The sequence below is a fragment of the Chionomys nivalis genome, chromosome 9 (genome assembly GCF_950005125.1).
Source record: "Chionomys nivalis chromosome 9, mChiNiv1.1, whole genome shotgun sequence".
Lineage (NCBI taxonomy): Eukaryota > Metazoa > Chordata > Mammalia > Rodentia > Cricetidae > Chionomys > Chionomys nivalis.
Window position 1 is genome coordinate 53,085,771 of NC_080094.1, and position 10,028 is coordinate 53,095,798.

Consider the following 10,028-nt stretch of genomic DNA (forward strand, 5'->3'; position numbering starts at 1 on the left):
AGCAGGGCCTGGGGTTTCCTCCCAATTCCCGAGCCTTTTACCCTCTTCTTCCCTCTTGGTGTTAATCCCACTGGGTGAGAATAGACCACTACCACAATTTTTGAGCCACATTTAAAGCAGGTTTTATTAAATACTGGGCAGGATGACGGACACTGGCCAGCTCCACACCCATGATGCCCAGAGTATGGTATCAAAGTACATCAGTCAGGGACTTCTAAAGGCAAAACCCACAAGGCTACATATTTCCCACCTTCATCCAATCAAGGACAAGCATACATCCAGACATGCCTCCTGCCTATGTGTGTTCAAGCACACCCTATGCAGTTGGGGCAACTAGCCTTGTTTACAGAAGTGAAAATACACGGGTGGTTATATGAACAACCCCCGCATTCCAGGAACTTATCTGTCCTTGGGCAAGTGGGACTTACAGGTTAAAGGCATTTTTGCTTTAGAGCTTTCTTAAGCACAGTAATTTAAACTTAAAACATATCGTAGGATGTCTAATAGCTCAGAGCATCCTGGGAGGGTATAGTATGAGCTGAGCTAGGGCCTTTTAATTCCATGACTGGGGGAACCTCTCTTCCCATATTTGCCATTTCCAATCGCAGTATAATCCAGGAGTGAGCCATGCAACAGCAGCAGCAAAACAAGAACCATGACAGTTGTTGTGTGTCTTGGGGCTTTTTCCTGGTAATTCATGAGACAAGAGGAATCCTTCCTAATTACAAATGGAGGTGGCCATGGGTGACACATTCCTTTAGTGCCAACAGAGGAAGAGGCAGAATCTCTTGTGAGTTCAAGGACAGCCTGGTCCACAGAGCAAGCTCCAGGACAGCCAGGACTACATAGACAGACCCGGACTCAAAAATAAACAAACAAACAAACAAATAAATAAATAAATGGGGGGATGGAGAACCTAGAGACTCTAGCAATGAAGAGATAAGCTGAGCGGCCATGGCATGCTAGAACTCTTTGCCCCATCAAGAAAGCCTTCTGCAGTGACTGAAGCTTGGGGATGGGTAGGGCTGATGTCATTTCTTGACTAAGCTCGGGCACCTGATCTTGGGGCCTCATCCTGATCGCTGTCTCCTTCCTTGCTGTTCATCACCTCACAGTGGACGGGTCGCAAAGGAAGTCATGGAGTCGAGCGCCAAGATCAAACGGGAGCCCCCCGAAATACACAGGTAGGCGGGCTGTTAGGCTCTCCTGGACCAATTCCAGCTCAGGTCCCAGAATCTCAAAGACCTAGCAAGCTGAGCTCTGTGAAACTTCTGGCCAAAGCAGAAACCAAAAGAAGCAGAGGCCAGAAGAGGGAACCAGGAACAGGCATGCAACCGTTAGCCCCACAGAGGAAGACAAGCCACTGCCCACAGCACATCACAGTTAGGGGCACCTCACTCAGTTCTCCTCAACCCTCCCCGGCCTGAACATGATCAAAGACATGAAAAATGCGGCCATGCAGTGACACAGCTGTTCTGGATTACTCCATTACAGAAAATCCGTGTCACGTGGATCCATAAATTGCGCTTTTCTAGAAGCCTGCCTCCCTCAAGCCCAACAGACTCACAAAGACTAGCCAAGAGGCTAGAATTTGCCTGGCAGCCTGTAATTGTGGGAACAGGAAGTTATTACCTCTCTGTAGCGCCTGCACTATGGGACAGGATGCGAGCCGGGAAAGGGGCTGGAGATTTAAACACATACGCACACAGACACGGGGACACGGGTCATGCTTGAAACAAGAATACCGACTTTATTGTGCTCCAGGGAAGCTTATATAGGAATTCTTAATTGATAGCCATGTCCTAGCTCTTGGGATTTTCAGCTGTAAAACCCACCAGAAACCACTCCCCTGCCATCAGGAACTCATGAGGGTCTCGTGCTCAGTGCAGCTGCAGGCACAGGAGAAAACACACACATTGTTTCACTCCAGCAGGCAAAGGGTCTGAGGCAGGCAAAGAAAGTCCGCAACACCTGTCCTCTGTGCAGCCCACTGGAATCTGCCAGCACCATCTTCAGACACGTCAGGAGCATGTCTCATCCCAGGGCTCTATTCCCTGACAGTTCTGTCCCCCAAGACCATGGCACTTGTTGACACACCACGGAAAGGAAGGGAGGGACTCTGAAGCAGAGTGTCTGAGACTCTGGGACCAAAGGTCAAGAGCATTTGTTAATGTCTGGACAGCCCTATCTGTGCACTGGTCAAGTGGTTCTCTCTCCATTGAATCTCAGGGCAGGGATGGTTCCCAGCCGCAGCTGTCCCTCCATAACCCACGGCCCACGGCTGAGCAGTGTCCCCAGGACACGAAGAAGAGCTGTTCACATCTCCATCATGGAAGGTGAGTCTGGGCTCCTGGAGATGAGCCAAACCCTTCCTCAGGGACTGGGTGAGCTACTTTCTGTTCCTGCGATAAAACACCATGACCAAAGCAACATATATACGTTTATTTTGCCTAATGGTTCCAGAGGGATAATGGTGTATCATGGCAGGGAGGCATAACACGGCAGCAGGAATAGGAAGCTGAGAGCTCGCGTCCTCAAACAAACAGAGCAGAGAACTGGAAGTGGGGCGCAGCTTCTTATACTCTCGAGCCCCACCCCCAGTGACACACTGCCTCCAGCAAGGCCCCACCTCCTAAACCTCCACATCAACTGGGACCAAGTGTTCAAATACCCAAGACTCTGGGGGCCATTCTCCCTCAAACCAGCAGGGACCTGGAAAACCTTACTTGCTTTAGAGACAACAGCAGACTCTTGTGGGAAAGAGCCCCATGGCGGGTAGAAGGTTCTACACAAAGGGTGGGGATACAACTGAGTGTTCAGTGCCCAGCATGGAACTTGATGTGGTGACCTCAGGAGGCAGAGGGTAAGAGGATCACAAAAGCACATGCCTTATAATCCCAACATTCAGGAAGCTGAGACAGGAGGAATACCCTGAGTTCAAAGCCAGCATGAAGTACATAGCAAGACCTCACCTCAAAGCAAACCTGCTCAGGTAAGAATGAGCATCAGTCTGGGGAATCTCTGGTTTGTATTGAGGTTTTAGGACATCACTTGTGAATGTCACCCGTTCACTTGAGGAGGATACAGAACTCCAGGGAGAGGCAGCTGCCACCAACAGTTAGTTGCTTCATTTGTAAACAGGAGCGTCCTTCCTGCCTGCTCTGTGAACGGCAAGGAATCTAATGCACACGAGATGCTTTTGGTTTGACAAAATTTCACTTTGTAGCTCAGGCCAGCCTCAGACTTTCAGCAGTCCTCCTGCCTATCCTCCCAAATGCTGGGATCATGACTGTGAGCTACACGAAGCACTTTAGAGAGAAGCCCCCCCCCACCCGCATTTTGCAAAAATAGAGTAGGGATCAGCTGCAAACACACACAGCTGACTGGGCAGGGAGGAGCCATGAGGGATGTGACCAGGACCCTCAAAGGGCACAACAGAACTCCAAGAAATGGCTGCGTGAAGTCAGTTCATGCTCCACCCAAGAAGGTCTTCCCTAGCGGGCACGTTGTCACAGAAGGCCTCCGGCTTTGCTAGGAAAGAAAGCTCCGTTTGCTCCCTCTAAAAACAAGGGGTGGTGAAATTACAAACCACGTTAACATGGCACTGCAGTTTGAAAGAAGCACAAAATCCCCACAAACATGGAGGAACACTTTAAAAACAAACACCCAGCACTCGGGAGGCAGAGCCAGGTGGATCTCTGTGAGTTCAAGGCCAGCCTGGTCTACAGAGCGAGTTCCAGGACAACCAGGGTATACAGAAAAACCCTGTCTCGAAAAACCATAAAACAAAAGCACAAACAAAACTATGGCTTGGGGGCTGGAGAGATAGCTCAGTGGTTAAGAGCATTGCCTGCTCTTCCAAAGGTCCTGAGTTCAATTCCCAGCAACCACATGGTGGCTCACAACCATCTGTAATGAGGTCTGGTGCCCTCTTCTGGCCTGCAGACATACAGAATATTGTATACATAATAAATAAATAAATATTTTTTTAAAAAACTGGCTTGTTTTAACCTAGTATCTACTATGAAGGATGCCTAGATTAAGAGGCCTGGGCCCAAGAGGACCCTCAGGAATGAACATTCGTTCCCTTCCCCCACTGTAACTATGGAGGGGCAGAATGTGGAGCTCGGCTGTGGCTGGGGGCAGAGGGGGTACAATGAACAGATATAGCCCAGCCCCAGAGCCACTTCTACCTCAGTTCCCGTGACTTCACTGTACCACGTGTGGCCTAGATAAAGCCTGTGAGTGACTTCACAGCCTGTTTTCTGGACAATTTTAGTAGGTCTATTTCCCTTTCCCTCTGAGAGCCTGGGCTGTACAGGGGCCTCAGAGAACAAGCTGCAGGCTGGGAAGCATTGCTTTTTATGGCTGTAAGCACTTCTGACTGAACCCAGTCCTCTGATAAGGATGGCCTCTCCTCTCCAAGTTTCTCAGCCCAACACAAGGCTCCCAGAGCCAGCATTCTGTCCAGGCAGAAGGCACTGCTAGCGGGGGTTGCCATGGCATGGAACTGGTGAAGTCTTTGCCCCTAGCTGGGCTGGCTGTTTCCTCTCCATACCTCCCCTGCCTGGCTGGTTTCCCCTGAAGAAGGAACTGCCTTTCTGGGCCAGCATGGGAAAAAGTCTAATTAAGATTCGCACCAGAGTCCATGTCCAGCTCCGGCTGACTAACCACTGCCTTCGGCCGCTAAGCATACGCATCCTGAGGATGGGACCCCGGCTTCAGGCTAGGATCCTAACTGTCCCCCCAGGCCCACTGGGAGCCACCTCTGGACAGAGGCATCCGCTAGAGCACCTCCAAGGTAAATACACCCATCTTGCTGTGCCACTTAGCCCATCCTTCCTCAGCACCAACTCCAGCCCCCGCCACCCTCCCCCAGACTATCGGCCTGGTAAAGGGCAGGGTGAAAGGTGGCCCCTGCACTAGCAGAAGAGGCATTTTTCTGAAATTATGAAACTTGCAGAAAATGGATAGAGCTGGACATTATTAAGGGAGGTAACCCAGTTAAAGTAATGCACGTTTTCACCCAGTGAGATTCTAGCTCTTAATCTTTACGGAAGCAGGTGTGGGTGTAGGTCATGAAACCAGAAAGGGGGACATGGTGCGGGGAGAAGGGCTTTGAGGGGCTGGGGACAGAGCTCAACTGGTTGCTTGGGTAACATGCTCAAGGCTGAGTCGGATCCCCAGCACTGCATAACCAAGCACACGCCTGTAATCCTAGCTTTTGGTTGGTGGAGGCAGGAGGACCAGAAGTTCAAGGTCAACTTTGACCACACAGTGAGTTTGAAGCCAAACAGAGATGGTGACTCTGAAAAACAAGTAAACGACTCTGAAGAACTGGAAGAAATGTGTGAGAAAGTGCAAAAGGGGGAACGGGGGGGGGGGGGGGGCGGTACACCGCTGGGGTGGGGATGGGGGGACATGACAAGGGGGGCACAGTAGGGCGGGGGAGTGCTGGGAGCAGGGGACAGAGTGGAGGAGGGGCAACAAAAACAGATTGTTTGAAAATGTCATAATGGAATCTAATATGCTAACTTATAAGAAAAACAAAAAAGTATGTATTTCATTTAATATCCAGAACAAATTATTTAAAGTGGCAGGTTATTCCATAATCAATGCTAAAGTTTATGGATAACTTAAATACATACAATGACATTTTGAATGAGATACAACATTCAATATACACGAAAAAAAGATAAAAATCGACCCATAAGAAAACGTTTTAAAGGAAGAAATGGAGGGAGGAGGAGGGAGAGGGTGGAGAGATGGGTGCTGGCTGGATCTTCTTATTCAGACTAGTCTGACACGGAATGACCTTACAGGGGAGGTCTTCAGAACAGGGCATTCACGAACAGAACATCCAGCAAGCAACTACAGTGGCCAGGCGTTCTACTAGAAATGAATACCTACCCATTATCTCGCCTACTGAGTCACCAACAATGTAGCACACCATGGCTTCTGACCTGCTGTCCTCTGACGTCAGTGTCTTACCTCTCCTCCCCAGCTGAGGGATTAATCACAGGCCAAGATAGATACATTCCCACTCAAGTGGCTGCTGGCAACAAAGTTGGTTGCACTCTGGGAGAGCTGGCTGCCAGAGATGCCCTTGTGAGGGGACAGGCTTTTCAGAGCATGTCATGTGCCTGTGCTGAGGGCACAGAAGCGAAGTGGGGGCGGAGGCCAGGATCATGCTACAGCCAGGGCTTTTTAAGGGTTGTTTTCCTCGGTGACACAGAAACCATTCTGTGCCAGCAGAGGCGGCAGAAAGAACTCAGGGAAATCCAGAGTGCTGGCTCAGGGGACAGCTCACCAGGGTCTTGGGTGGTTAAGACCCAAGGCAGGTGCAGGCAGACCTAATGCACCCAAAATTCCATCAGCAACACAGTGATCACAGGCTTCGGTTCCACCCATGGCTTTGCCATGAATAGCCAGCTACGGGACTTCAGAACAGGCCCTGTGACTGCTCACTTCACCTCCTGGCGTTGTTGAAGCATTTAAAAATACCCATTGGGTACTACTTTTGTCCTGTTCTTGATGTCTAAACATGGAGTCTACAGGAACCACAGGAAAGGCACCTAGCCAACTGAGTGGAAGCCACTGGAACATTAAAGTGTGTTGAGATCCAGAAAACTTACTCCTCTGTGCTTTTTACCTCTCCAGGCCTGGAGTCCCTACGAGACAGTGCCCATTCCACACCAGTGCGGTCCTCTTCCCATGGGGACACCTTCTTGCCTCACGTGAGGAGCAGCCGGGCAGACAGCAATGAGCGTGTAGCTGTGATTGCAGACGAGGCCTACAGCCCCGCAGACAGCGTGCTACCCACCCCTGTAGCCGAGCACAGCCTGGAGCTGATGCTGCTATCCCGGCAGATCAACGGAGCCACGTGCAGCATTGAGGAGGAGAAGGAGTCTGAGGCCAGCACCCCAACTGCAGCAGAGGTGGAGGCCCTTGGAGGAGAGCTGAGGGCCCTGTGTCAGGGGCACGGCGGGCCAGAGCAAGAACAGGTGAATAAGTTTGTTTTAAGTGTCCTCCGTTTGCTCCTTGTGACCATGGGGCTCCTCTTTGTTTTGCTCCTCCTCCTGATCATCCTCACTGAGTCTGACCTTGACATTGCCTTTTTCCGAGATATCCGCCAGACCCCTGAGTTTGAACAATTCCACTATCAATACTTTTGTCCCCTCAGGCGATGGTTTGCCTGCAAAATCCGCTCAGTGGTGAGCCTGCTCATTGACACCTGAGAAGGCATGACTCCTCCCAAAAACTAGTCAGGTGGACCATGGAACCCGGCTACCCATTCCCAGCAATGGGACCCATCGCGGAACCATCGGCACACGCCAAGTCCTCCTCTCATGACTCAAAGCCCACTGCAGCCTAGGAGGGTTCTTTCCCAGAAGAAAGGGACATAAGCTAAAGCCCTGTAAAGAAACTGGGAAAACTCAATTTCTTCAGAGGCTCTTGCAAGAAAGGCTCAGCATCTCTTACGTTTCTCATCCTTCAATATGCAGGAAAATTTTTGGGTTCGAACTTTTATTTTTCATAGATGTGTATTATTTTGAAAGTATCCAAATAAAAATAATTTATTTTACTATACTGATTATCGCAGTAGTGCCACCTGGGAGATGGGACACTAGCTGAAGACAGAGCTGTCGTCTCCTCTGTACCCTGCAGCCTTCTCACTGGTCCCACTGGGTTCCGGGAGACCCAGCAAGGCAGGCCAGGGCTGTGGACAGCCAGGATCGTTGAGGTTTATTTGCCAGACAGAAGGTTTAACAAAGTAAACACCTGTGCAGAATAATTAAACTAGAAAGTTGCTTCTTACGATGGTCTGAGTTGGATTTTCTTTTCCTTTTGTTTTGCCACATCTGAGCAGAGTGGGCGTCTGAAGGGACCGCCGCTACGGCAGCAGCAGCAGCAGGGGTGGGGTAAGTCTGTCCCCTTAGACTAGAGCCTAGTGGACATCACTTAGTTTTATTTCATCACTTTTTTCTTCCTGAAGAACCTCAAGACTCTTCTAGCGCTCCTGGGTGTTAACTGAAGTCATTGGCAGCAGCGTGCGCCACTGGAAATGCCCCGCGGTGTAGTTACCAGAGACCTGTGCTAAGCCACCTGAGCGCCTGTGGGGCAGAGAGCAGTACTTGCTTTGTACAGTGTGCCCTTCCAGAAGGACTATTTCAAGCTCTATTTTAACAGCAAAATGTTATTTTCTTACCTATTGGTATTTTTTTTTTTACTTTATGGATTAAGAAAATAGAACCTGATGACCTTTAGATGCGAGAGAAACAGATCTGAGGAAAACATCAAGCGCAAGCAGCAACCTTGGAAGGGCCGGGAGACACTCTAAACAGAACCAAGTGATGCCTACAAGAGACAGGATTTGACCATGGCAGAGATCAACACTTACTGTAGAAACGCCACCCATAGGGTCAGCTTCCGCTCCCGGAAATAAGGCCACGGAGAATACTTGGAGGGCGTCACTCACAGCAGCACAGGACCACACTAAGGTGAGAAGTCCCCAGGCCTCTGCACTTAAAAACAACCACACACACGATCTTGTTTCCATCTCAGGGAGAGATTGCTAAGGCATTCGGGGCCCAAGGACTTATTTAAAGGACTGCCAAGGGGCACAGTCCTGGGACCCAGACAAGAACAGAACTAAACAGTCCCAAAAGCAGAGCCAATTGGACTGTAGGACATTTGAGCTCCTCATGTTTTCACCTGTGGTGGTAAAAGCATGCCCATGTTCAGCCAGTGATTTGGAGGATGCCGGGGTGTGTATGTAATTTTAAAGATGCCATCCTTATCTAGATGTCAGCAAACCTCTTTAATAAAGTTTTGGTTTGTGGGCTCCAAAACCACAGAGAAACCCTGTCTCGAAAAACCAAAAAAAAAAAAAAAAAAAGTTTTGGTTTGTGGACCATACTCTGCCACCCTAGCAACCTCTGATAATGTATGCATAAAGAAGTGTAATTCTGAGGATGGAGCTCAGTGGGTAGAGTACATGCCTAGCATTCGCTGCGTACTGTGTGGGGGCATATACCTGTGATCCCAGCATTCAAGTGTAGACAGGAGGATCAGAAGTTCAGGGTCACACCAGTTACATAATAGTTCAAGGCCAGTCTGGGATTCATGAAACCCTGTCTCCGACTGCCAGTCTCCCACTTCCCAAACAACAAACAAAACAAAGCAAAACAGCAATATGCTGAAATTGGCCCACAGCCATAAGATTGCAGACCCTGACCTACACAAGACAACCACCACACATTAGCAAGGGGGCCAGCTTCGATTCCCGTCTCATGTAAGACCCAGAACCATTTCCCCATGGGAGCTTTGCCGAGTGCTCCACCAACCAGCAGTGACGTCACATCTGATGCAATGATCAAGTACTGCCTCTCGGAACAGTGATGACTCTCAGAACGGACACAGACCTATCTGATCATTTCCATACCAGCAAGAGTTTGGGTAAAACCAAATACATACTTACCACGTGACAAGTCAAACCGAGGGGATCCTAGTAAAGACTAGAGATCGCTACAAAGCAATGAGCCACTGCCATCTGTCAACTGCAGAGCAAAGGTCTACTTAGCACAGGACTCAGGTCAAAGTCCCCTAGAGATGCAAAGGCTGCTGGGAAACAGGGCTGGTGTGAACTGGGATTTCTATTTTTATGCAACATAGCAGATTGCCTTCTAGTGTAGTGCTCCTACCTCAGTTTGTAGAACACAGCGTCTATGCAGTGAGTGGTAGCCTCGCCTCTGACCCTTCACAGCCACGCGAGGGAGGCAGCCTGCCATTGCCTGGTGTGTTTCTTGTGTCTAGAGCCCTAACAGTGGTCCTTGCCATTTCCAACATCTGATCAACCTTCAGGTTGTTTTTGTTCCCCAAGGCTTATCCCAGAAAATAAGGACAGAAAAGGCTTCCTTCGATTTGGTTCCCAAATAGTTTTCAATAGTTCAACAACAAAGCCCCGTTATTGGTGACTAGTGCTTTTCAGTATTTCCCCGTCATTAAAAGGTTCTGTTTTCAGTCTG

At 49.5% G+C, this 10,028-nt stretch overlaps 1 protein-coding gene across 5 annotated transcripts in view; it reads left to right on the forward strand.

Annotated features, from left to right (window-relative positions):
• Nucleotides 1–10,028, forward strand: part of Frmd5 (FERM domain containing 5) — a 294,015-nt gene extending 283,987 nt beyond the window's left edge. For 2 of the 5 annotated variants that reach the window (XM_057781453.1, XM_057781457.1), the window contains 3 exons: nucleotides 1,116–1,184; nucleotides 2,230–2,336; nucleotides 6,661–10,028. In XM_057781453.1, the coding sequence (XP_057637436.1) occupies nucleotides 1,116–1,184; nucleotides 2,230–2,336; nucleotides 6,661–7,238 (754 nt within the window). In that variant the 3' untranslated portion in view covers nucleotides 7,239–10,028. The remainder of the gene's footprint in view (nucleotides 1–1,115; nucleotides 1,185–2,229; nucleotides 2,337–6,660) is intronic. The other 3 variants (XM_057781455.1, XM_057781454.1, XM_057781456.1) reach the window with 3 other exon arrangements.